Source organism: Aureobasidium subglaciale, assembly GCF_000721755.1.
Source record: "Aureobasidium subglaciale EXF-2481 unplaced genomic scaffold scaffold_21, whole genome shotgun sequence".
NCBI lineage: Eukaryota > Fungi > Ascomycota > Dothideomycetes > Dothideales > Saccotheciaceae > Aureobasidium > Aureobasidium subglaciale.
This window is the reverse complement of record NW_013566974.1, coordinates 379,558-405,177: the sequence shown is the minus strand read 5'-3', so window position 1 is coordinate 405,177 and position 25,620 is coordinate 379,558. Positions and strand designations below refer to the sequence as shown.

The window sequence follows — 25,620 nt, the reverse complement described above, 5'->3', positions numbered from 1 at the left end:
CTTCAGGGACCTTGGGCTGGACAAGATCGGTCAAGACAAGCTTGTGGCCGTCGTCAAGAAGTCGCTTTGCCAGCATTGGGCCAATCATGCCGCCTGCGCCAGTGATGATGATGTTCTTGCGTGGACTTGCCATGTTCTTGCTGCCTGCCATCTTGACGGATTATTTTGGTGAGGGGACAATTCTGTTTGAGGGATAATTGAGAAATGTTATCCTGAACTTGAGGGCGCCGGAAGGTTATATGGAAGGAGGGGCAACGAGCAGTGCCCCGAGACGTGGCACAGGCTGTCTCCCGCCCCCACATCAGTCCCTCGTTTCGAGGCAGTCTAGGGCATCCATGCGGAGACATCGTGGAGCTCGCCTCGACGTGACCGTGAACCGTAGTTTGTAACTCGGCTGGGACGACTCGATGCGAAAAGGTTCATTGGCCCTGAACATCCGAACGTGATTGTAGCATGGTCTCGCTGGCATGTGATACCCCTCATGAAACATCTTGAGTGGTTCAGCACAGCTGTTGAGCGCTCTAGCTCTCGCGGTGTGGTTCATGCTGATGCCTACAGTCTCTTGCCTCTCTCATTGGCATTATGTCGAAAACAACACATAGAAGGTGTAGAGTAGTCTCTCATCGACCCCTTGCCAATTTATAGGGATTGTCAAAGGCTTGCTTTGCGTCCACTGTCAAGATGAAGCTCGAATTGGCTCCAGAAAGCTAACGCCAGGGTGCTCCACGTAGCAAGATCAAACAGACAATGGGAGATCTTATTTACAGGACACGTGCAGGGACAAGTTGTCGCGACACATACATGAATAGCCTCTCCCCCACCACAAGACATCTGTCAGAAAGTCCTCGCGACCGGTTGAAGTTCATCACAAGACCCGGCGAAGGGACAAACCACTCAGGACCCGTAGACAAGGCATCGGCTGCGACGCGAGCTGAGTCTGTGTGTGAAGCCAAAGCCTGGGCCAATACCTGAGAGACTTGGAGCGGGGTGATTCTTGCTCGCCTCGAACGCCTCGCGTCGGTCCCCTCTCCCAATCTTCTCTTACGGCCCGATCTGGCAGACACGCACAACCGCGCGATCGTCACGAGCAAGAGCTTCCGGTAAGCACATTGGAATGCGCCAACATGTCACAGTCGCCGCGCCCAGTGAGTCGCGTGCGCAAGACGAAAGGAAAAGGTCTCAGGACAAGAACAGGATGGTGCGTCGCCAGCGTCTCGGTCGTCAGATTGCGACACGCACAACATTCGTCCACTCTCTGACCCTGCATTCAGTACCACTTGCCGGGAACGGCATGTCAAGTGTGACGAAACACGTCCCATCTGTCGAGCATGCCAAAGAGGAAACAGACCTTGCAGATACACAGTCGCCGCATCAAGTGTGCATAGCTCAGATCTGAGTATTGTATGATCTTGGTCAAGCAAAGCAGTATTCGACATTACTGACCATCTATAAAAGATTCTCAACACAGACAATGAGATTGATCAGTCGACACTGCTTCAAGAAAAGTCGGCTACGGCTCAAGGACCGAGTCCAGACGTGCAGCAGCAGCACGTCCATCCGGTCGAGGAGACTACAATAACAACCAGTGTCGATGAAGCCCCCATGACTTATTTCGAGAATCGCGATGTGAACCGGACCATCCAAAACATATCTTGCAACGATTTTGGCTTACCTTTGGAGCCCGCCGCCTTGAACACGACGAGCCCGGCGTCGACGGCAAGCGGAAACCTCTACTCTGCGGAAGTCGCTCCCCTGAGGTGGTTAAACCTCTTGCGGCGAGATGCGACTGCCATTGACGACTACCAGCCAGGCCTTGCTTATCATAGTGTTGATACCGCCGGGAGTGCAGATCAGCCGCCAACGCCTGGTTTCTTCTCTTCGGTAGGCGCAGTCGATGGCCATCTAGGTCAAGTGGAGTCTTACAATATCGAAGGCTTCCTTGAGCTTTCCAGCTCGGAAAGTCTTCTGCTGCGACACTTTGTGGAGAACATATCGTCCTGGATCGACCTCACTGACCGTCACGCTCAATTCTCGAGCTCTGTACCTACAATGGCGCTCAATAACAGAGGGTTGATGTTGGCTATTCTCGCTCTATCATCGCGACACCAATCATTGCTTTCGAATCCGGACAAGCCACCTCGGATAGACAGGACAGTGGCCGTTCAGTATTACAATGAAACACTCCAATATCTCCAGATTGCGATGAAGATACCGGAATATCTCAAGAGCGACGAGTTGCTTGCAACAGTACTTCTCATCTCTACCTATGAGATGATCGATGGTTTCGAAAGCGGCTGGGAACGTCATCTGAAAGGTACGTGGTGCGGTTTTTGCTCTTGCTTGCGGTGACTCGATACTGACTTCACCAGGTGTCTTCTGGATTCAGAGATCTCAACTGATCCATGGTGAATCGGGTGGTTTGAAGCAAGCAATATGGTGGGCATGGCTGCGCCAAGACATCTGGGCTGCCTTCAGAGGACGGCGTGTGATACTCAGCTACTACACATTGAGGAAGGACTGTGCAGAGCTGGATCGCTGGGAACTTACCAACAGAGTCGTCTGGCTCCTCGGGCAGTGCATCAGCTTTGGTTCGGACACCGAAGTCGAAGCTGGCAGGAACAACGTCCAGCAGCGCATACACCGAGCTGCCTTTTTGACAATGAGGTTGGATGAATGGTGGATATATTTTGCTCCGTATCGTACTGAGCTGCCAGCGGAGCGAATCGAAGGAAGCGCCTTCAATCCAATATGGATCAACCCGCCATCTTGCAGTAAGTCTTGGTTCGATTGATGTGTCGATCATCACTGACGATCCCAGGCGCTGCCGTACAAATATACTACTTTGCTCGGATCATGCTAGCGGTGCACTCCCCGGTCATGTCTGGGCTGAAAGAACTTGAACGCCTCCAACAAACACTGGACGACGCTGTCAATTACATCGGAGGCATCGCTTGCACGACCAACAATACCGCGGCAATAATAATCTCAACGCAGTGCCTCTTCGCAGCTGGTCTTAACACTCGGGATCTAGCCAAGCGGGAGCAAATCGCCAGATTGCTCCGTTCTCATCAATCCTGTACCGGCTGGCCGGTCCATGACCTTGCCCAAGACCTGCAGGCCGAATGGACTCTCGCCTCATCACCTATGAATGTCCGAACTTAGTCACAAGCCCCTGTATTTACGTGTTGCTCGACTTTATTGAACATCTTGTGACCTTGTTCCCCGGAACACTTTTTCAGAAAGATATCTCGGTACAAGCCACAGTCGTTATGAATCCGCCATGATCAGTCGTGCACGAACATCGTTCATCTCGGATATAACGAGAAGAACACGAGAGCACATCGGTAACCTTGCGAGCAGCGGTTGCGGGCAAGCTGCTTCCTCGAGACGAGGTATTATTGGTGATCCTTGAGACCCTGGGTCGGTTGTTCGGGACTCGTCAGCGGGCCCCGAACTCACCCGCATCTGAGGATTTTCCTGCGAGCTTCTGCGACCGCACATGCGATGCAACATAGTAGACACAACTTTCTATTCTGCGCTTCCATCTCCACATGACAAGCCCTCGTGTCGAGAGCCATGAAATGATCATGGTCGGGACAGTCGCGTCGAGCACGTTTTCGAACGTCAGTCCGACATCCACTCACGATCTCGATCAAAGCTACAGCCATCCGGGGTACCCCACCTAGGGTACAACCACGAAGGGTCACAAGGCTATAACAGGAGCGTTCCTTGCCCCGGAACACAAACAAGAACGCTTGCAAGCAACAATCTCGTCAACAAGCAACACCAAGCAATACCAAGCAACACCAAGCCTCGAAAGTCATGGCGATCGGTGCCAGCACTCAAGTGGGCTCCTCTCGCATGGAGGAGCTCACCAAGGGTCGACGAGCTGGCTTCAGAGGACTTCTGGGTGCCAACATGTACCTTCTCTTCACAACTGGCACAGTTGTCATCGGCTCTTTCCTCTACGGTACTGATCAAGGTGTCTTGTCCAACCTTTTGACTGGACAGAATTTCGGCTCAAAGTTCCCTGATGTCTACACTGATGCCACATTGAAGGGCTGGGTTGTGGCAATCCTACAGCTCGGTGCCTGGTTAGGTGCGCTGATCAACGGACCTCTTGCCGACAAGATCTCGCGCAAGTACAGTATCACTGTTGCTGCATCTGTAAGACACCGGAAAAGTCCAAATCCTTTGACACATGCTGATTCTGTCGAAGCTGTTCACTCTTGGAAGTGCTCTTTGTGGTGGTGCACAGAATGTCGGCTATCTTTTCGCTGGGCGCATCATTGCAGGTATCGCCGTTGGGCAGGTTTCACACGTCGTGCCTCTGTATCTTGCTGAGATCTCTCCTTCTGAGTTCCGTGGAGCTCTTGTGTCATGTCAACAAGTGGGAATTAGTAAGTCTTGATAAAAAGAGGCCTGTTTAGATCGACACACTGATTGCCGCTAAACAGCTTCTGGAATCATGATTTCGTACTGGCTGTGCTACGGTACCAGTTTCATCGGCGGTCAAGCGTGCGATGCAAACCAGAATGTCGAGTTTGGCGATGGCAGCTTCAATCCCTACACCGATGTACCTGCAGGTGGTTGCACTGGACAGACTGCATTGGCATGGCGACTTCCTCTTTGCTTGCAATGTGTCCCAGCCGTCATCCTATTCGCGGGTTCATTCTTCTTACCTTTCAGCCCTCGTTGGCTCATGGGGAAGGGTAGAGAAGAGGAGGCTCGTGTGAATATCGCGAAACTCCACGGGCTTTCTATCAACGACCCCATCGTCGAGACTGAGTGGCTTGAGATCAAGGCTGCAGTTATGTTCGACGAGAGAACTGCGAGAGAACAGTACCCTAACAAGGAAGGCTTCAGGTTGGCTTTGGGCAAAGTCAGCATGCTACTAACTAACAAGGGCCTCTTCCGCAGACTCGCCTTAGGTTGTATCCTCATGTTCTTCCAGCAGTTCACCGTAAGCCCCAGCAGCATCGATGGAGACTTTACGTACTAACATAGCGCGCAGGGAATCAACGCTATCATCTACTACGCACCTACCATCTTCGGTAGTCTCGGCTTGAACGTCTCTACCACTTCCTTACTTGCGACTGGTGTTCTCGGTGTCATCGACTTTCTCTTCACCTTCCCTGCAATCTTTTTTGTCGACCGCTTTGGACGTCGCAAGTTCCTTATGGCAGGCGCGATTGGCATGATGATCAGTCATGTCGTCGTTGCAGGTATCCTTGGTCACTACGGAGGCAACTTCAAACTTGCTGGGGGCAAAGCTGCAGGCTGGGTCGGTATCGCGTTCATCTGGGTAAGTCTCTCCAAAGAGTATGTCAAGGACCTTGCTTGCTAACGCGTCTCAGTCCTTTGGTGCCAACTTCTCCTACTCATGGGGTCCCGTCGCCTGGCTTCTTGCCTCCGAACTCTTCTCCCCTGGCCACCGCAGTCAGGCCGTCAGTATCATCATCAGTTGCAACTACATGATGAACTTCATCGTCGGCCAAGTCACACCCAACATGCTTGAAGCTCTGAAGTACGGTACATACGTCTTCTTCGCCGCCTTCTGTCTGCTCATGTTTTTGTGGGTCTGGTTCCTCGTCCCAGAGACGCGCTACAAGAGTCTGGAAGAAATGGATGCAGTCTTTGGCGACAATCTGGGTCAAGTTGATCAAGAGAGGATGAGGGAGATCATGGCGGAGATCGGGCTTGAGCCAGCAGGGGCTCGCGGTCACGAGGAGGGATTGTCTTTTGATCAGCATACAGAGATCAAAGAAGGCAAAGTCTCTCATGTTGAGACAGGATAGGGAAAAGGCGCTCAGTGTGGTATGATCAGGTTAGGAGATGCCATGAAAGAACACCGTTAGGTTGATGTCGATTAGTCTTCTGGATGCCAATATGATTCATCGATAATCCTTATAACTCTGAGTGATCCATTCTCTGTCGAGAGCCCGCATCGTCGTCTTTCCCACGTCATCTTTTGAAGTCATGATTACAATCTTTGCGAGTTTGACCCGGAGAAGATAAGTCGGCGTACAGCTCCATGCGTGGCAGAATGAATTGTTGCGCACATCTCCGTACGGGCTCGCTCGAGCGTTGTCTGGATCGAATGCTTCCCAGAACGTGTCGGCACCAGCTTCCAGCATCCCACCCCAGTATTCTGTGATTAGACCCATACACTCCTCGTAGCAGCCCACGGAAGCAAGAGCATCACAAACGTGATGCCAAAGATATGGAGTCAATGGTCGGATAGCCTGCGGGTCAATCAGAGTGTTCAATAGAGCAGCACGAGCGACCTGCTCCGGCAGTGCCCCGGAAAGTGTCAACCAGGCAACCGAGGCAAAGCTTCTTTGCGACTGTGACCCCGATACCACATTACCTTCTGCATCCAAGAAACCAGCCACCGCATTGGTCATCTTTTTCACCTCTGCTTCGTAAGGTGCCGGGTCTCCCAGAAGGTTGGCCAAACGGTTTACAGACTTCAAGCAGTACAACAACAGCCCATGACACCCGGCATTGCGATCGAGCCCTTTCTGCCAATCGAGGAACTTGAAGCCTTGCGCCCTTAAGCAATCGAACATGCCAGTATCGCTGTCAACATGCGCCAAAGGGCGCTTGAGACAACCGAGTACCGTTGGCCAAAGCTGTTTACCGGTCTCAAGGTCCCCGGAGGCGACTACGTAGTCTTCCACAGTGGCAGCGAAAAGTGCGTCGTAGTCGACTATGTAATCTGTAGACGGACTGAGTTTTGGGACGTGGAAGATGCAAGCAGGCACAGATCCATCTGCACGAGCTACGGCAGCAAATTGATAGAGACATCGCTTGACAAGATCGCAGTCTTTGAAGGTAGCGTAATTAGCCAATGCTTGAAGTCGTAGGTCTCCAATCCAAAGGCGTCGATCTCGTCTCGGTCCGTCCTCGAAAACTTCCTGCATGCAGTCGCGAAGTGTGAACATGCTGACTTGGTCAATTGACTTTAGCAAATCCGTTTTAAACTTCGGAATCTCGATTTCCAGATCTTGGGAGACTGAGCTAACACATAAACACTCCACGTTCAAGAAGCTTACTTTGTACTTCGGTGACGTGGCCAAGATCTCGACGCGTAAGTAGCGGAATGCTTGTCGTCTGCTGATCCTGACTGTTGAAGGTGTATTGTCGATGTTGATCACTTCGTCTGGAAGCCACGAGGAACTGATAGTCGTTTCGACACCCTGCATATCCATGGTGACATCTAATGGAGACTCCCCATAAGTCAGACGCAGTCTGCATGGCGCGTCCATATGGGCTAAGTGAGCGTCCAAGTGCATTGATACAGAGCCGACGACATGGATACCGAAGTCAAGGACAAATTGCTCGCCTGTACCCCAGATCTGTCTTTCGAAGTCGGCGATGTCTGTCGTGACCGGCACAGGTCGAACGGCAAAAAACTCCGCTTCATCAGGAACAAATTGGACCACGGCGAGAGCTCTTCGCCTCCAATGATGCAAAGTTGGCGTCAAATTGCTGGCGATGTTGACAAAGTCATAATTCCAGTTCGTGTCCAATGGAGTGGGAGAAGATGTCGTGGCTGTGGACATGACTACCAGTAAAATGTACCCGGGACTGAGGAGGCTAATGACAACAAGGATTGGAGAAGATGGGAGTCGCGGCTAGACAACATATTATAGACCACGTTGTTCTTCGACTTCGGAGCAGCAATGCCCGATCGAGCTCTTGTATCTTGGCTCACATGGTTTTAGGGCTTGGAGCTATTAGCGTTGAAGCCGTTTCACTCCCGCACCCTTTTATTGTTGGAACAGGAAAAAAGATGGTGCACCGCAATAACGGAGCGAAGCGGGGCAGATTATCAAGTTCAACATTGATTTAGTGGAGTTTGGTACGCACTAGGCTTCAAAATTGTCGTGCGAACGCCGGAACGGGTCTGTATCACACTAGACTACTCCTTCCTTAAGTCTACGGAAGCCTACAAGATCTTGCCTCAAAAAGCCTTCCGCGATGATCTCTCTGAAGCGCAAAGAGTCCAGGTCAGACCTTCGATCGAGATGCGTGTCATAGCACCTCTGACTCACCCTTCGAAGAAAAATAATTCTAAGCCTTGAGTTCGATAGAGTCGGTCTCTGAAGCTCGTTCTTTGGCAGTTTTTGTCTGCGCGAATCTATACGGCTTGATCTTGCGCTCGAAGAGCTCATCAACCTCGGCCGGGCTTCGTCTGAGACTGTGTCAATACATGATATCGATCTCGATGGTGAAGATTTGACTTACCCAGTCGTCTCTGGCAAGAGAAGCCAAGCGCCAACGACAAAAGGCAGGCCAACGCCAGCATAGAACCATCCAGTCTTGAAGCCCCAATTCCACTTGTTGGCGTTCACCATATACGGAGTTAAAATATTCATGACGACACCGATGACACATGTACAAGCGGAGCCAAAGCCTGCTGTGTGGGTGCGAAGGCGTAGAGAGGAGATCTCGGCCATAAAGCCCCATCCAGCAGCGCCGTTGGATATCATACCCACATCTAAAGGTCTCAGTTAGTCGTCGGTCGATAGTCGATCCCATTTGCGACGCAAGACTTACTCCAAAGACAGACGAAAAGTACAAACAAATTAGAAGATGCGGCCGACTTCTTCACTAGACCAAGGATACCAATAACTACGCAGCAAGTCCATGCCAGAGTGGTGCCATAGCATGAGATTCGCCTACGGCCGAGCTTGTCGGAGAGGAGAACAACAGCGATCAATGTACCAATGTTGATACCAGAAGTGATGCACTTGATTGTGAAGGGATCCTTCAGGCCGGCCTGCTGGAAGAAATAAGTTCCGAACGTCGCAAAGAGTGTCAGACCGATAAACTGCTGAGTGAGATTGGGCCAAAGAGAGATCATGGTACGAAGGCCATCGGTACCCTTGAAAATGGAGTACCAGTGCTCACTTTTTTGCAGTAGAGCGACCTCTTTCTCGTGCTCCACGGTGCAGCGAAGTATGTCGAAGTGGTGATCAACATCGTAGTCGACAACTCCATAATTGAGTTTGAGCATCTGCTTCTTGGCCCGATCGAAGTGTCCCCGATCAACGCACCAGGAGGGAGATTCCGGGAGGAAGATGTAAATGACAAGCATGAGGCCAATCTGAGCCCATTGAGTGTAGATCGGCGTAAGCCATACGTTTGGGTGTAGACGGTTTAATGTCTGAAGAGCCAGATAAGCACAGAATGAGCCGATCGTCCACCAGAAACTATAGCACATCAAGAGACCACCTCGGATTCGAGTGGGTGCACACTCAGAGATGTATACAGGTAAGACTGATTGGAGACAGCCAACGCCAATACCAGCGAGCAGCTTGCCGGCTAGCCAGACCTGCCAGTGCCTCGCGAATGTCTCTGCTAGAACGCTTGTGACCAGAACGGTCCAGTACGTGAACATTGCAGGTTTTCGACCCAGTCTGCGAGACAGAAAAGGAATCGTAGTCATGCCGATTATCTGTCCAACAGACATAATGGAGCTCCAGCCGGCCAGGATTGGAGCTGCAAGATACTTCTTGCCGGCAGAGTTTGTCTCGGTAGCGAATTGGTCAACGAAGCCTTTGTTTGCGATGATGCTTCCATTGATGCTGCAACGGTTTTGTCAGCGCATCCGAGATATGATTTATTGTGCACGTATCCCTTACCCAATCTGATAGCCATCGGTAGCGGCACTGAAAGCGGCCAGAAAGCACACAAGCGTTGCGACCTTGAAAACTCGTACAGTCTGCCACAATGTCAAGTTCTCGTATCCAGAAGCGGCTTGTCCGAGAGCAGCAGCACCGATGGGCTCGTCGACTTGTTCGAGATGGTCGTTCAAGCTCGACTTTGTCTGGGCGTGGCTAGTTGCCATGGTCTCTAAGATGCTTGTTGTGTTGATGTCGGGGAGGATGCGATGATTTACAAGTAGAATTGATGGAAAAGATGGGGATCCTGTGGGGTGTCTTTATACTTTGAGATGTGATAGAAGGTTCGGATCCATCTGCGAAGTGACTCTCTTCAGTAATGTAGCGTGAGACTAGCCATGGTGACTGACCCAAGTGGCTTCAAGGTCAATGGACGAAGATGTCCCGAAGAGAAACGAGAAATGCCCATCGTGACTGTGGGGTGTCAACCATTTCCCCACTCAACAATCACTTGGCGCAGGTATAAGACGCCGCGGACGTCCGCGACAAAGTTCTGCTGCACATTTCAGCTGAACGCTACCGCAACGGCAATTCTCTGATGAGCAATCGGCCCGCCAAACGACCTCGAATCGGCAATACTGACCCCAAAGATGGCAGAGACTCCGGGAGTTCGCCCCGCGATCAAAGATCCATCACAGAGAAAGGACTGGAGCGTAGCCGAGGCTCTACAGCTTGCCAGGCATGTCGTGTGCGCAAGTCCAGATGCGACGGACAACGCCCCGTCTGTAGCACTTGCGTAAGCAGAGCCACTGATTGTGTATTTGACAGCCAATTCACCACACTGTAAGACACCTAGACGGAGTGATCGTCAGTATCGTGGGCATACTGACAAAGAGATCACATAGCTGTGCCGGCGTTGGTCCACAACTTCTGGACGCGGTGCAAAACCTGACCAGATTGTTGACGCAGCAGTCGAACAGACTCCAAGCCCACTCAATCGACGAAGCTGAAGCACCTCATCGTCCGAGCTGGTCACTATCCCTAGATCTCGAACAACACACGTCAAACGTAAAGTTGTTTGTGCAAAATACGGACACGTCGACGCCGTTGAGACTCCCAGACGAACAACATGAGGAGGCGATCAACTTCGGTGGTTTAGCCGGACTTGACTCGATCTTGACTTGGAAGTCACTGCTTCCTTTGACACATGATTTGCCATCTCCTGTGGGAGTGTGTGGTGCTTCACGTGCGGAACCCTCTCCGTTGACCGCTCCAGATCTGCGAGAGCTATACCGCCTGGAGATCAAATATGCAACAGCCCTACATGTGAAGAATGCATTACTTGATCCTTTGGTTCTGCACGGCTATGTCATTGAGGTCTCGCGCAATGGACTGGATGGCTCGTCTAAATCATGCCTGGTCTGCCTTGTCTGTGCTTTAGGGGCCATCATAGGCTGCGATTCCTCGACTCCTGTCCTACCAGGTGAGCCGCTCGACGCAAACGACATGTCGAGCGAGCCAGAGCTAGCTCAGATATTCTTCGATGCGGCCTTGACACGACTTGGTAACGCCGTCTGCGATGACAGTGTGTTAGCAGCGCAGTGCGCATGTCTAGCTGGGTGGGTCATGAGATCATAAACCAGATGTGTCAACAAGCTGACAAGTACAAGTATATGGTTCATGTGCAGGCTTCAACCCTTGAAGGCCTGGAAGTACTTCAACCTTGCCGGAAGTATCTGGTGTATCTCGTCGTTCTTCTCGTAAGCCCAGCTCCAGGAACAATGGAAATCGCTTCACTGACTTCCTACACAGACCATATTGTCAGAACAAATCTGACCCTTCGCTTGATGCGAATTTCCTGGCCGTGGAGCGAAATCTGTTCTTCGCTATTTTTAGGTCTGAGAGGTTTGTGTTGTGTCTCCACCCTGAATGTGGATTCTCTGCCAATCCAAGTTGATGCTGACTGTTTCCAGTGAGCTGCGCATGGAGCTTGATTTACCCAAATCTTCTTTGGTCGACATAGAGCTTTCCACTTCCTTCCCTCAACCACCTGCCTTAGGCGGGTATGATCCAGGTCGCAAAGTCGAGACCGATTTGCGGTCATGGTACTACATACTTGCCGAGATCGCGATCCGCCATCTGTTGAACCGATTGCTCCGTTTCCAAGCTGCGACTTATGGTGAGATGAATGAGCCTATGATCTTGCAGATGACGAAAGATGCAGACGTCTTCATGTGCCAGCTGCAAGAGTGGTATCGACTACTCCCTCCAATATTCCAATTTGAAGAGCCGCGAGGAAGCTACCTAGATGTCGAGCCAGATGACATGCGATTCGTTTTACGCTTCAGATATATGTCGTGTCGAGATTTGATATCTAGGCCATTCCTCAGGCTCCGATTGACAGGGGATGCACAGATGGAGAATCCTGAGCTTCGAAGCGCAGTTTCTAAGAGGGCATCGATATGTATCGAAATGTGCATGCTGAAGATGACACAGATCCGCTTAGACTGGCATCAAGGCACGTGGTTCACGCTAAGGACCCAGGCAACCAACGCGGCCACCATTCTGGCGGTAGCATTAGCTAAGCAGACTGCAAATCTCGAGAGTGGATCGGACTTGGAGCTACCCGCGGTGTGGAGAGACCGGATCAATGACTTGCTACAAGCTATGGCTCCATTCTGGTCTGACCGGGAGGGCCGATTGGCGCACATCAGGATGTTTTTAGAGCGAGGGCTATCAGCAACTAGGTCCATATGAGCACAACTGCTCGGATCCATCATCTGCCGAATCCAGAATTCACTGCCTTCCCATCAGTTGGACGCACTAAAGCGTGGACCCCGCGGGTTCCCCATGTTTTGCCTCCTGTTCAGCGCATCATGGGAGCTACTAATAGCTCTCTGGAGTCAACCGCTCGGGTCAGTGCTGACCGATTGGGAGGTTTGATACAGATGCAGGTGTATGCGCCACTCAGGGCTGAACTCAGGGGAGCTCCCCGGTGAGTTGAGCACAGACCGCGTTCAGTTGTTTGGCGGTTTGGCGCATCGGATCAGCACTACTTCTTGAGTGGATTTATTGGATTACCGCACACAGATGCACTCGTGATATACTGCCTGACATCCTGGGCTCGACGTGATGTACCCTACCTTCCATTCCACCCCTTCCCAACCACACAATGACCATCAAAGACAAGCCTTTCGGTCTCGACATCCCAGATGTGCTTGAACAGCTCACGCTCGAGGAGAAAGTCTCGTTACTGAGTGGTACGATCTCAGATTCACTTCGCGAAAGAGAACTGACTCTCTTTCTTAGGCAAGGATTTCTGGCACACTGCTTCCATCCCTCGTCTCGGCGTGCCATCGATTCGACTTTCGGACGGCCCAAATGGCCTCCGAGGCACGGCATTCTACGACAGTACCCCTGCGGCTTGTCTCCCGTGCGGCACGGCACTCGGTGCAACCTTCGATGTCGATCTCGTGAGACATGCTGGCCAACTTCTTGCGGCAGAAGCGCGTGCGAAAGGAGTGCACGTAGTACTGGGACCGACAATCAACATTCAACGTGGTCCACTGGGAGGAAGAGGATTCGAGTCGTTTTCTGAAGACCCGGTACTCTCAGGACTGCTGGCAGGTCATTACTGTAAGGGTCTCGAAGAAAATGGCATAATTGCGACACCCAAGCATTTCGTCTGCAACGACCAAGAGCACGAACGTAAAGCTGTGAACTGTATAGTGACAGAGCGTGCCTTGAGAGAGATATACTTGCTACCGTTTCAGCTTGCAATCTCACTTGCTCGACCAAGGGCTATCATGACCTCGTACAACAAGGTCAATGGTCGGCACGTTGCGGAGAGTCCTGACTTGATCCAGGGCGTTCTCCGAGATGAGTGGAAATGGGAAGGCCTAGTGATGTCTGATTGGTACGGACGCACAGTCAAACGCTCGTTTAGCGATCTTCGTGACCCAAAGCTGATACGTACCAGGTTCGGAACCTATAGCACCTCGAGTGGTGTCAATGGTGGCGTAGATCTCGAGATGCCTGGCCCAGGGAGATGGCGAGGACAAGCCTTGATTCACGCTGTAAACGTAGGTCAGACACTGAAGCTTTGACAGGTTGACGCTGACATTAACACTGGACTACAGTCAAACAAAGTCAAGATGTCGACAGTCGATGATCGCGTAAGAGCTGTGCTGACAGCCGTCGCGCACGCACAGCAATCTGGTGTCCCTGAGGATGGTGCTGAGAAACAGCTTGACCGGCCACAAGATCGCACTCTGTTGAGAGACTTAGCATCAAGCTCGGCGGTCCTGCTCAAGAATGATGATTCGATTCTACCTTTGGACTGCAGTCAAAGGGTAGCCATCATCGGACCCAACGCGAAGATAGCTACATATTGCGGAGGCGGCAGTGCATATCTGAATGCATACAGGGCCGTCACGCCGTTTGAGGGTATCACAGCAGCTTCAAACGCCCAGGTCGACTTTGCACAGGGAGTCTACGCTCATCAGTTTCTTCCTCTGTTAGGTGACCACCTGCGAACTCCCGAAGGTCGACATGGTTTCTTGATCCGTACCTATAATGAGCCGGCGTCGATCCCTGACCGCCGAATGCTAGAACAGCGGGTACTCCATAATTCCAACCTGTTCTTCATCGATTACGAACATCCTGAGCTGGAGGCGACATGGTACGCCGAGGTCGAGGGTACATTTGAGCCAGAGGAGAATGGCATTTACGACTTCGGCCTCTGCGTACAAGGAACAGCTGAACTCTTCATTGACGGCCAGAGCGTTGTTAGGAATGTGGAAGATCAGCGCGCAGGATCAAGCTTCCTAGGTAATGGCACAATTGAGGAAACAGGCTCGACAACGCTGCAAGCTGGACGGTCATATAGTATCACTATCCAGTGGGGTTGCTCAAAGACAAGTAAACTGCGAAAGCCAAGCACCGTGGACTTTGGAAAAGGCGGTCTCCGCTTTGGTGGATGCAAACGGCTCGATCCAATCCGAGCAATACAAGAAGCTGTCAAGTTGGCATCGAAGTCAAGGCAAGTCATCCTCTTCGCTGGTCTCTCTGGGGAATGGGAGACGGAGGGTCAGGACAGAACATCCATGAACTTGCCTCCATTCACAGACGAGCTGATCTCCAAGGTACTGGACGCGAACTCGAATACTGTAATCGTGACACAAAGCGGGACCCCAATTTCTATGCCCTGGATCTACAAAGCCAAGGCAGTACTCCATGCGTGGTACGGCGGTAACGAGACTGGTCACGGAATCGCCGACGTGTTGTACGGGAAAGTCAACCCTTGCGCCAAGCTACCATTGACGTTTCCTCGCGAGCTTCGCCATAATCCAACGTATCTCAATAATCGCTCTGAGGGCGGTCGCATTCTGTACGGCGAGGACGTCTATGTGGGATATCGTTACTATGACACCATGGGCGTGAAGCCACTGTTCGCTTTCGGGCACGGGTTGTCATACACGACATTTGCAATCTCGGAGCTGGCGCTGCAGCGCTCTGGAGACGTACTGTCCGTATCTTGTAGGCTTGCAAACGTTGGACCTGTAGCAGGAGCCGAAGTCATCCAAGTCTACATATCGCCAGAGTTCACTCCGCTGGTCAAAAGGCCGCACAAGGAGCTCAAAGCCTTTGCCAAGAAGTATCTCGGAAGCGGCGAGGCCGTAGCGCTCGATGTCGAGGTTGATTTGGTTAGGGCAACCAGTTTCTGGGAAGAGAAGGAAGCACGATGGTGTAGTCAAGCTGGCTCCTACAAGATAATGGTAGGTACAAGTAGCGATAAGGTAGTCCTTGAGAAGAGTGTTCGAGTCGCGCGGACAGTAACTTGGACGGGACTATAGGATGATTTGTTCAAGGTATTATAGAGCTGTATTATTTGATCCACTTATTACGACCGTATCCTCTCGATAGAGTTTTACAAGATGTACCAGCCTCCGAACAAAAGACCCAATCCAATCTCTACCATACCCACTGACTTGAGGGAAGAGGCAGCTCCTGTAGAAGCAACAATGCTGCTTGTAGCACTGGCGGCTCCTGAAGTAGTGCGAGAAGCAGATCCGGTAGCAGCGGATGCAGATGATCCTATCATGAGAGTGTCAGTAAATTCCTGCCAGGGGGAGGTGAAATATGGAGGAAGAAAGATCATACCTGACATGGCGCGAGATGAAGAGCCGACTGCAGCGGCAGAAGAAGCCATGGAAGAAGCCATAGACGACATTCGAGACGAGGAAACCATGGACGAGGACATCATCGACGACGACGTCATGGAAGATGCCATCATGGAAGATGCCATCGACGAAGACATCGAGATACTCGCCGACTGAGCAGAAGACGATGAGCCTCCAGCCGCGGCACCGCCAGAAGCGCCATTGGCAGCAAGTACACCACCATAGACTCCGTTCGGCACGGTGCTCGTACCAGCACTCGACGCCGCAATTATGAAGCCACCGATAGTTTGGTCACTCGAAGATCTGCATACAGAGTCAGCAATTCAGTCAAAGCCCTCAAGAAGAGAAGGAAACTCACGGAGGATTGATCACACCGACCATACCAGCCTGGCAATGATCTCCCTGCGGACAGTAATACCAAATCGGCTGTGTATCATTCACCGTGATTGTAAACGTCGTAGCACTCTCTCCACTTGCGACTTTCACAAAGTCAGAATTGAAGCCGCCGTCCATAGCAGCACACGGACTCGGGTAACTGCTTCTAGCTACTCCATGGGCGCGTGGGTAAAAATGGAAGGTGACTGTGTCACCGACGGCGGCGGTCGTGGAGTTTGGAGAGAAGACGAGACCGTCTTCGCCGACGTCTATGGAGTGGGAGGCCGCGAAAGCGGTGCCGAAGAGAGAAGCGGCGAGAGGGATGGCGTAAGATTTCATCTTTTGGAAGTGTGTTGTGTAGGATGAAGGCTTGGTGTTGTGGAAAATGATGCTGTGCAGAGAAAGACGGGGACTTCGTGGTGTTTAAGAAGTAAATCAGACAAGCCTCCCAAGACAAACTCAGAGACTATGTTTATGGTTCTTAGGAGTTCTGGCGGTTATCCCCCTCACTCTTATTCGAAGTGCTTCCAGCGTGCGACCAAGCCTGGAAGAGCTTAACTCGTCCTCAGAGTGACCAATGGAGTGACCGCCCGCGGAGCTAGCCCTCCAACAAGGACAAGAAGGTTGACATCGAGTCAACCCTAGCTTACATTGAACAGCAGGCATGTTGTTTGATGAACGTCAGGGACTGCAACGTCGGATGGTCTGGGCCTGATCTGCAAAGTTCGGTAAACGTGACAATTAAGGTACCTTACAGGTCATGTGCTGCACTGACCTATCGCGGGCATAATTAAGCTCTTCGTGGCTGCTGACAAGGCGTTCGTACATCGTTTATCGTTCGCTCAGTCAGTAAGCTCCGTGCTCCGATTCTGGGCAGAATTTGGTACAACATATTCAAGATAGAGAGACAGAGGTAACACTTTGTGGCTTAGTCGTCGCAATAATACTATGCGGCGGTCTGTTTGGCCAAATAACAAGCTTAAGGATGTCAAATAAGAACGAAGGGGGAAGGTTTGGGGTAGCATGCGGAGAAATCAGAAAAGCGTTGCAATTCCAACGGCTGAACTGTATCTTAACTCTATCCTTTCGGCTCAGCTGAACTGCCCCGAGTGTAGCCAAGACAACCAGATTATCGAATCGAAGGTGCAGAAGATACAAGGTACAGCGAGTCCTGCCTGCCTTTCCCTCGACACAACGGACCTCGATATGAAATCCGTTAAGAAAATACGCTACTTCTGCGCGGGTGCAAACTCCATTCTATCGTTTGTCTCATCACACCTTGCTCATATGTTCTTGATCGATGCGAATGTCCGAGTATCCTTTCCATCGTGCTCAATTTCAAGTACCGTAGGGACGGCATCGGGCTTGCCATCCAAGACATTGGAGATACTCTTGACCCAAGACAAGAAGCGTCGACGTTCTTCGATGATCGGATACACTGTAACGCTTGCAAACGAAAAGACTGCCCACAGCAGGGATACTATGACCCATCCGGTGAAAAACTTCTTCGAAAATTGATATGCCGTCCCATACAAACTGTTGCTCAGGTCAGTCTCGGTAAAGGTCGGACTATATGCCAGACGACGGGGGAGACTTACCTGAGTGGCCATATGATAAACAAGGCCAGAAACAAGGATACTGTTATTGCGCGAGCAATGTAAGCAGCTTTCCTCAGGCGCTCTGGGTTGTAATCGGGATCTTCGAAAGCGACATCCTTGTCATGACCTGCTTCGTCGGTCAAGCGGATGGCCCCTAGCGTGTCCCAGGTATACCTTGCGTTATGTAAAGTCGAGATGAGGATTGTGACGATGCCAGCAGCGCCTATACCAGCGATACACCCGTACAGGCATGGGTCAGTTTGTCCCACAGACGCAAGGTTTACCGTGCCTGAGAAACGATTCGCGAGTGTCAACTACTTGTTCGTCAGCACCTCGGCCATTGAGACACTTAGGCAAGACGATATACCCATGTGATTATCGCGGAGAAGAATCCGATCCAAATAGATGCTATCGCTGCTAATGCGCCTTGTCTTGTTGAGAAGAAGGTTACAATTAAAGCGGGCAATGCCGATCCCGTAAAGATACCCGTCATATTGTAGATGAATCCTAAGTCGATCTTGACTCCATGAAGCATACTAGCAAATGCTGCCATGAATATTGCAACGCCGACTACGCAATAGTGTCCTGCGCGAAGTATCTGTGTGTCGGTGGCTTTTGGGTTGATGTCTTGACAAAGCTGGTATTAGTGCTGAGACTGCAAAGTTGTAGGAAACAACAGCGAAAGACTCACAAGTCTTGTACACGTCATAGGATAGTACAGTTGAAACACCGATTAGCTGGCTTGAGATTGCACTCGTACAGCTCATAAACATCAGAACAAGGACTGCTCCCGCTCCACCTTTCCCTGCGATTGTCTGAGCAGCATACGGCAATGTCAAGCCAGCACTAATTTCCGCCGTACTCATTCTTTGCGGAAACGTGGGAAAAGCCGGCGTATTCTCCAGAGCAATGGCAGCAATCCCCATCGTCGTTGCAAGGGTAAACGGCATGGCATACCAAGCAAGCCCTCCAAGGACATAGCCTGGTACCGCAGACGCAGGATCGGCGGCAATGCCCTTTTGATGGAACGAGTTGTCCAAGAACACGACACCAGTATATTCGAGGATACTTAGGATAGCAAACTTGAGCGCGCCTAGAGAGCGTATGGTGAGATAGCTGCCGTCCTTGGTGGGCGCGGAGAAGTCGTTGCGTTTTGCAGCCTCATGCAGTAAGTCCCACATCTTTGCTGGGGATCCGATTTGATCTCCGGTGGCGTAGACCTTGAACCAGAAGACGAATATGATGATCAAAATAATGGCAGTATGTACCTGTTATCGTCAGTAGATGACACTCTCCAAGTATCAACGTGGAACAAATCGTACGTAGTCGGTCAAGATGGTCGCCCGGAGTCCTCCACGTAGTGTGTAAGCCGTCACACTGGTTGGAAGTAGCCAAAGACTAGCATATACGCTCATCCCAGTCAGAGAATTGATCGCTGCCGCACCGCCAAGTAAGATGGATGAGACGACAAGAATGTTGGACGCCAAGCTGAAGAACATGAAGGAGAGGTGAGCGATCGTGCCATATCGGACACGGATGATCTCGAGGAAGGTACGGGCATTAGGTGCTTTGCGTTTGGATTCCTGAAGTTAGTAAGACATTGTTGCTTTTCGAATGTGGTAGTAGGATTTTACAATTGCAAGATTGCTGAAGATCATAATTTGAGTGCTGTTGCATGCAGCGTAAAAGAAGGAACCAGCGACACCATACTCGTAGGCCACAGTGGCGGAAGAAAGTAGTGTCGTACTCCAGGTCCAGGACGATGTCACACCAGCTGCAGTCAAACCAGTACCAAGCGAACGTTTTGCAACAGTAAACTCTTCTGCGTTTTCGACATTGCCGCGTCTCTTCATGATAGTCGTGACGCCTATCATCGCCAGGGCAAAGAATGCTCCCAGACCGATGACAACGCCATATCCAACGCCCTGGCGAAGGACTACAGATTAGCAGTGCGTTACATTTGACAAACTGGGAAGATTGTCGCCAGTACCTGTGACAAAGGAATCGCTGCTGAAGTTTCTGACATGGTCAAGTTCAGCCAATTTGATGTGGCAGCGAGTATGTGAGGTCTACGCAGAACTTATAGTCGGTAGATGTCCACCACGATACCGCACATGTGGAGATTTAGGTCGGTCCTCTTATCAAGCATCGCAACTCATCGATTGGATACGACGACAAACTGTGTGAAACTTAAAATGACACACCCAGCACGCAAGAAAGCCTTTACTTGCATACCACACACAACTGAGCGATTGTGGTGCCAGTATCCCGAGAACCTGTGAGTTGGTCTATTTTTCATCGTGGTGCAAGCATTTCGAAAGCTTGTGAGTCGGACCGGCCTTAACTACAGAGGACAGCATATCTCACTGTGCAGAACAGATCCTCTACTCGTACCAGTTTAACCTACAAGTCAGACGTTTCTCTCCAAAGTACGTGTGTTGGCGATGTCGGTCCAGTCCACTGAGTTGAAGATAGGCGCGATTGCACCATATATCGCCTTTCGCGTTCCAGTGAGGATATCCTTGCTTGAATGGCACAATTTCAACTCTTGCATCTGACTATTGTTTCCGAACTGATTTGTGTGTGATTCGTTCGCGTGAAAGGGTCGAAGCAATGATGTGTTATTGAGCAATTCTGAGCTGCAATCACATCATCCGACCCCAGAGGTCAATCATGGGGAAAGCTTCAACCCACCGCCAACCCCACCAGCTGATGTTGACATAAAAAAAAACATATAACTCTTGACATCGCCGCTCGATATTCATCAACTACCGATTACCCATCATTACACGGCCTCTAAGCTAGTTCACAAATCATGGCACCATCCATCATCGATCAAGCCTCTCCACAAGATAGTGCACCATCTTCCAAGAAGCCTTCTTCTTCATCCTCAGATCCTTCAGTCTACTCTATCCACCATGCAGAATTTTCCTCGCAGCCCTTTCCTTCCACTACTTCAGCCTGGCTCGCTCGCGCGTCGCTCGTCTCTTCAATTCTCGCTTCCGACGCCGCAGCACGCGATATTGCCAATGCATCCCCTGTCGCTGAAATCTCCCTGCTCAAAAGCTCCGGTCTGCTTAAAGTGCTCGGTCCTGTAGAATATGGTGGAGGTGGCCAGAGTTGGGAGGTCGGATATAAAGTCATCAGAGAAGTCGCAAAGGGAGATGGTAGTATTGGAATGTTGTTGGGCTATCATCTATTGTGGTCAAAGACTGCGGATATTGTGGGTAGTGAAGAGCAAAAAGACAGATTCCAGAAGCTGATTATTGAGAATAACTATTTTGTTGGAGGTAAGCTTTAGATCAAGAGTCCATAGAGATGCCAACTTGGTTTTAGGACAGACGCTAATAGCGAGATGACACAGGTGCAGTCAACCCTCGCGACAATGATCTGTCAATTACAGATGAGGGCGAGAATATCATCTTCAACGGCTCCAAACACTTCAACACCGGCGGCGTAATCTCAGATCTCACAGTGCTCGAAGGCGTACTCAGCGGCACATCCAACCACATCTTCGCCATTGTCCCAACCTCTCAACCCGGCTTCACTTTCGCCCACAACTGGAACAATATCGGCCTTCGATTGACCGAATCCGGAAGTGTAAACATCTCCAATATTTCTGTGCCCTGGAATGATGCACTAGGCTGGAACGCAACTACAAAAGCACCAGATCCTACCATCCTTAACATCCCCTTTGCTTCCCTCCTCCTCCCAACCATTCAACTAGTATTCTCAAACTTCTACCTGGGTATCGCACAAGGAAGTCTCGAGTTTGCAAAACGCTATACAACAACAAATACACGAGCATGGCCATTCGGCGGCGACAACAAAGCCTCCGCAACAGAAGAATTCTACATCCTCGAGCGCTATGGAAGTTTCCACGCCACTTTACTCGCAGCAGAAGCTCTCACAGACAGAGCAGGCCAAGAAATCAGTGCACTCTACCTCACTTACAGCACCACTCGTTCCATCACAGCCCGTCAGCGCGGAGAAATCGCCGAACTAGTAGCAGCCGCAAAAGTAGCAACGACGGAAAGCTCGCTGAATGTGACGGCTGGAGTCTTTGAAGTGACTGGGAGTAGAGCGACGGGTAAGACTGTGGGACTAGATAGGTTTTGGAGAGATGTGAGGACGCATACTTTGCATGATCCCGTGGCGTACAAGAAAAAGGAACTGGGGAGGTTTTTCTTGTTGGATGAGGTTCCGGAGCCTACCTGGTACACATGAGGACTGAGTATGTTGGATGGCAAAGGCCGATGCGAAGATGGCCCCAGTCTAGCTGTTATAGGCTATGGCGGCCCAATCGCAAAGCACGGTTTCCTTGTGTGAGGTCTCAAGTGTGTAAGAGGTACAATGTATCAGAGCTAAGATTAGGAAGTAGACGGGAGAGAGAGAGGAGATGAAGATGGTCTTCTAGACCCAATGCAATATTCTTCCTTATATCTACTTCTCTAGTCCCACCCACCACCAACGTCAAAGTTAAGTTGACGTGTCCATTCCATGTCATTCGTTCGTTCTTTCATGCAACCATTGAAAAATTGTTAAAATTGAGTATTCCCGGAACACCGACGCTGTTGAAGTCAAGTTTTGTTATGTTGAAGAAAAGCCCACCACCCAAAATCGTACAAGATTATAAGTCATTCGTTGTTGAGTTGGAGTGACTTAAAAGAGACCATCGATCTCGCCAGTCTCGGAATCAACGTCGACGTTGAGGTAGCCAGGAGCAGTGGGAAGACCGGGAATGGTCTGGATGTCGGCAGCAAGTGCGTACCTGTGAAATGTGATTAGCAAGATGTTGGAGACATAGATAGGATGGACAAGAACTTACAGGTAACCAGCACCAGCAGCCATGCGGACATCTCTGATAGGAACGACGAAGCCCGAAGGAGCGCCCTTGAGATCAGGGTCGTGAGACAGCGAGTATTGTGTCTTTGCTATACAGATGGGAAGGTTGCCGAAGCCCTGACGAGTGTAGGCATCAACCTTCTTCTGGGCAATCTCGCTAAACTCGACACCTGAAGCACCGTACATGTTCTTGGCAATACTCTCGATGCGCTCCTGAACAGAGTCCTCAAGACCGTACAGCAGCTTGAAGTCCTTGGCTTCGGCCTTCTCGCAGGCGGAGATGACACCTTGGGCGAGGTCAACGGCACCCTTGCCACCCTCAGCCCAGTGGTTGGCGGGAATGGCATCCTCAGCACCAGCAGCAAGAGCCTCCTCACGGATGACTTCGACTTCCTTCTGAGTGTCAGTCTCGAACTTGTTGATGGCGACGACGACCTTGACACCGTATTGGCGGGCGTTCTCAATGTGCTTCTTGAGGTTGATACAGCCCTTGCGGAGAATGTCAATGTTCTCGGTACGGTAGACCTCGTGGAGCTGACCGCCGGGAGTGATGGCAGGACCACCACCGTGGGTCTTGAGGGCACGGACGGTAGCGACAATGACAACGACATCAGGCTGGAGGCCAGAAGAGCGGCACTTGATGTTCATGAAGCGCTCACCGCCCATGGTGAAGTCGAAGCCAGCCTCGGTAACGACGAAACCAGCTCTCGAGTTGTAGTCCTCACCAGGCTCGGTACCAGCCAGCTTGAGGGCAAGCTTGTCAGCAAGAACGGAAGAAGCACCGATGGAGATGTTGGCAAAGGGACCGGCGTGCACAAAGACTGGAGTTCCCTCGAGGGTCTGCATGAGATTGGGCTTGATGGCATCTCTCATGAGTGCAGTCAGAGCACCACCGACACCAATGTCGTCGCAAGTGACGGGGTCACCGGCGCGCGAGCTGGCAACAACCATGCGACCAAGTCTCTCGCGCATGTCGGAGAGGGAGTTGCTGAGGGCCAAGACGGCCATACACTCACTGGCAACTGAAATGTCGAAACCGGTCTGGCGGGTCTGGCCCTTCTCAGTGGGAGCCTGACCGACGGTGATGCCACGCAAATGTCTGTCGTTGACGTCGAGCACGCGGCGCCAGGTGATGGTGTCGGGGTCAATGTCAAGACGAGCAAAGCGGGCAATCTCATCCTCAGTCAGGTCATCGGGGTTGGTCTTGTCAATACCGAGCTTCTTCAAGCGACGGAACATGATGGGCTTGAACTCGCGCTTGCCCTTCTGGGCGGGCACCAGACGCTTGTAGAGAGGGCCGTTCTTCTGGGTGTTTTCGTGGAAGATGCGGGTTTCGATGGCAGCGGCGAGCAGGTTGTTTGCGGCAGTGATGGCGTGGATGTCACCAGTCAAGTGCAGGTTGAACTCGTCCATAGGAATGACCTGACTGTAGCCACCACCGGCGGCACCACCCTTGATACCGAACGTGGGACCCTGACTGGGCTGGCGGACGTTGGCGAAAGCAATGCGGCCGAGCTGACCGGCGAGAGCCTGGACAAGACCGATAGTCGTTGTCGACTTGCCCTCACCGAGAGGGGTGGGTGTGATGCCGGCGACCAAGACGTAGCGGCCGTTCTTGCGGTGTTCCAGACGCTTGAGGACTTCGAGGCCAACCTTTGCCTTGTATGCGCCGTGGGGCTCGAGCTCGTGGGCGGCAAGACCAATCTCGGCGGCGAGCTTGGTAATGTGCTTGGGGTGTTGCTTGCGGGAGACTTCCCAGTCGGCGGGAACGGGCTGTTCGAGCTTGAGGTGGAGAGGCGTGATCTTGCGAGACTTTTGGCGGTCAAAGTAGCTGTCGGCAGAGTCGACGACGTTGCGAAGGAGCATGGCCACCGTCATGGGGCCGACACCGCCGGGGACGGGGGTGATGTGAGAGGCGACCTCGACGGCCGAGTCAAAGTCGACGTCACCGACCAAGCGCTGGCCAGACTTCTTGCTCTCGTCGGGAATGTAGTTTGTGCCGACGTCAATGACCACGGCTCCCTCCTTGAGCCACTCGCCCTTGACGAAGCCAGGGGCGCCAATGGCAGCAACAACAATGTCAGCCTGCTTGACGAAGCCGGGCAGGTCCTTGGTCTTGCTGTGGCAGACGGTGACGGTGGCATCGGCGTTCTTGAGGAGGTAGCTGACGGGGCTGCCGACAATGTCGCTGCGTCCAATCACGACGGCGTTCTTGCCCTTGATCTCGACTCCGCTCTCCTTGAGCAGCACCATGACACCCTTGGGTGTGCAAGGGGTGAAGAGAGGCTTGCCGCCACGCTTGGCCAGCTCGCCAATGTTTGCTACACCGAAGCCGTCGACGTCCTTCTCGTCAGCGACAGCCGAGGTGACGGCGTGCTCGGAAATGTGCTTGGGGACGGGCAGTTGGACGAGGATGCCGTGGATCGAGTCGTCGTTGTTGAAGCGCTCGATGTGGTAGAGGAGCTCCGACTCGCTAATGTCCTCGGGGTATTTCTCCAGGTCGCACTCGATGTTGGCCTCGGTGGCGGCCTTGAGCTTCATGCGCACATAGGTGCTGGAGTCTGAGCGGTCGCCGACCTGCACAATCTTGAGCGAGGGCTTGTAGCGCGGGTTGGCGCTCTGCTTTTCCGTGATTTCCTGGTTGATGCGCTCGCGGATCGACTTTGCAATGGCAGTGCCATCAATCTTCTGGGCCGTCATCTGGCGGAGTGTGGTGCTGAAGGCAGCGCGTTGTGTGTTGGGAGAAGGAAAGGAAGATGGGCGAGTCACAAAAGTCTGTGGACTGAGGAAACGCAGATTTTGGCCCCGCAGGGCGATACGCCGACCGCTGATCAGTTGGCCGTGCATGCTCTGTAGCAATCCACCTTCTTCTTTGAGAAGCACAACTATTGATATACCAAGGAGTACTCGACAGAAGACGTCAACGGAACGAGGTCGACCTGAGCGTGGGGCAGGAGCGGCAGTTTGGTTTCAATTACATACAATGAG

The 25,620-nt window shown here is 51.8% G+C and overlaps 10 protein-coding genes across 10 annotated transcripts; 5 read left to right on the top strand and 5 right to left on the bottom strand.

Annotated features, from left to right (window-relative positions):
* Nucleotides 1-978: 978 nt before the first annotated feature.
* AUEXF2481DRAFT_424076 (uncharacterized protein) lies at nt 979-3,215 on the top strand. Its single transcript, XM_013485625.1, has 5 exons — nt 979-1,198; nt 1,272-1,401; nt 1,456-2,314; nt 2,370-2,771; nt 2,819-3,215. Exons 1-5 carry the CDS (start codon nt 1,125-1,127, stop codon nt 3,160-3,162), a joined length of 1,809 nt encoding a protein of 602 aa, XP_013341079.1. The 5' UTR covers nt 979-1,124; the 3' UTR covers nt 3,163-3,215.
* Nucleotides 3,216-3,918: 703 nt separating this feature from the next.
* On the top strand, nt 3,919-5,798 carry AUEXF2481DRAFT_47917 (uncharacterized protein; the record flags this gene model as incomplete). Its single annotated transcript, XM_013485561.1, has 5 exons — nt 3,919-4,167; nt 4,220-4,400; nt 4,458-4,963; nt 5,015-5,305; nt 5,358-5,798. 5 exons carry the CDS (start codon nt 3,919-3,921, stop codon nt 5,796-5,798), a joined length of 1,668 nt encoding a protein of 555 aa, XP_013341015.1.
* A 48-nt stretch (nt 5,799-5,846) lies between these two features.
* Nucleotides 5,847-7,681, bottom strand: AUEXF2481DRAFT_423997 (glycoside hydrolase family 78 protein). Its single transcript, XM_013485624.1, has one exon. The coding sequence runs from the start codon at nt 7,566-7,568 to the stop codon at nt 5,895-5,897; it is 1,674 nt and encodes a 557-aa protein (XP_013341078.1). The 5' UTR covers nt 7,569-7,681; the 3' UTR covers nt 5,847-5,894.
* Nucleotides 7,682-7,855: 174 nt separating this feature from the next.
* On the bottom strand, nt 7,856-10,047 carry AUEXF2481DRAFT_43028 (uncharacterized protein). Its single transcript, XM_013485546.1, has 3 exons — nt 9,654-10,047; nt 8,566-9,596; nt 7,856-8,506 (listed from the first exon to the last, which is right to left on the bottom strand). Exons 1-3 carry the CDS (start codon nt 9,857-9,859, stop codon nt 8,250-8,252), a joined length of 1,494 nt encoding a protein of 497 aa, XP_013341000.1. The 5' UTR covers nt 9,860-10,047; the 3' UTR covers nt 7,856-8,249.
* Nucleotides 10,048-10,282: 235 nt separating this feature from the next.
* AUEXF2481DRAFT_32166 (uncharacterized protein) lies at nt 10,283-12,389 on the top strand (the record flags this gene model as incomplete). The annotated part of the gene is made up of 6 exons (XM_013485509.1): nt 10,283-10,428; nt 10,461-10,475; nt 10,538-11,251; nt 11,321-11,392; nt 11,445-11,537; nt 11,606-12,389. 6 exons carry the CDS (start codon nt 10,283-10,285, stop codon nt 12,387-12,389), a joined length of 1,824 nt encoding a protein of 607 aa, XP_013340963.1.
* Nucleotides 12,390-12,804: 415 nt separating this feature from the next.
* AUEXF2481DRAFT_7657 (glycoside hydrolase family 3 protein) lies at nt 12,805-15,487 on the top strand (the record flags this gene model as incomplete). Its single annotated transcript, XM_013485486.1, has 4 exons — nt 12,805-12,892; nt 12,942-13,548; nt 13,612-13,714; nt 13,772-15,487. The coding sequence occupies 4 exons, from the start codon at nt 12,805-12,807 to the stop codon at nt 15,485-15,487; spliced, it is 2,514 nt and encodes an 837-aa protein (XP_013340940.1).
* Nucleotides 15,488-15,507: 20 nt separating this feature from the next.
* On the bottom strand, nt 15,508-16,809 carry AUEXF2481DRAFT_91302 (uncharacterized protein). The gene is made up of 3 exons (XM_013485588.1): nt 16,173-16,809; nt 15,795-16,117; nt 15,508-15,728 (listed from the first exon to the last, which is right to left on the bottom strand). The coding sequence occupies exons 1-3, from the start codon at nt 16,526-16,528 to the stop codon at nt 15,562-15,564; spliced, it is 846 nt and encodes a 281-aa protein (XP_013341042.1). The 5' UTR covers nt 16,529-16,809; the 3' UTR covers nt 15,508-15,561.
* Nucleotides 16,810-17,472: 663 nt separating this feature from the next.
* Nucleotides 17,473-19,813, bottom strand: AUEXF2481DRAFT_47915 (uncharacterized protein; the record flags this gene model as incomplete). Its single annotated transcript, XM_013485560.1, has 8 exons — nt 17,473-17,520; nt 17,569-17,725; nt 17,788-18,101; nt 18,155-18,414; nt 18,479-19,055; nt 19,110-19,370; nt 19,422-19,723; nt 19,753-19,813. The coding sequence occupies 8 exons, from the start codon at nt 19,811-19,813 to the stop codon at nt 17,473-17,475; spliced, it is 1,980 nt and encodes a 659-aa protein (XP_013341014.1).
* Nucleotides 19,814-20,602: 789 nt separating this feature from the next.
* Nucleotides 20,603-22,014, top strand: AUEXF2481DRAFT_68451 (uncharacterized protein; the record flags this gene model as incomplete). The annotated part of the gene is made up of 2 exons (XM_013485564.1): nt 20,603-21,077; nt 21,152-22,014. The coding sequence occupies 2 exons, from the start codon at nt 20,603-20,605 to the stop codon at nt 22,012-22,014; spliced, it is 1,338 nt and encodes a 445-aa protein (XP_013341018.1).
* A 435-nt stretch (nt 22,015-22,449) lies between these two features.
* AUEXF2481DRAFT_68444 (uncharacterized protein) lies at nt 22,450-25,332 on the bottom strand (the record flags this gene model as incomplete). The annotated part of the gene is made up of 2 exons (XM_013485563.1): nt 22,450-22,558; nt 22,616-25,332. 2 exons carry the CDS (start codon nt 25,330-25,332, stop codon nt 22,450-22,452), a joined length of 2,826 nt encoding a protein of 941 aa, XP_013341017.1.
* Between the last annotated feature and the right edge of the window lie 288 nt (nt 25,333-25,620).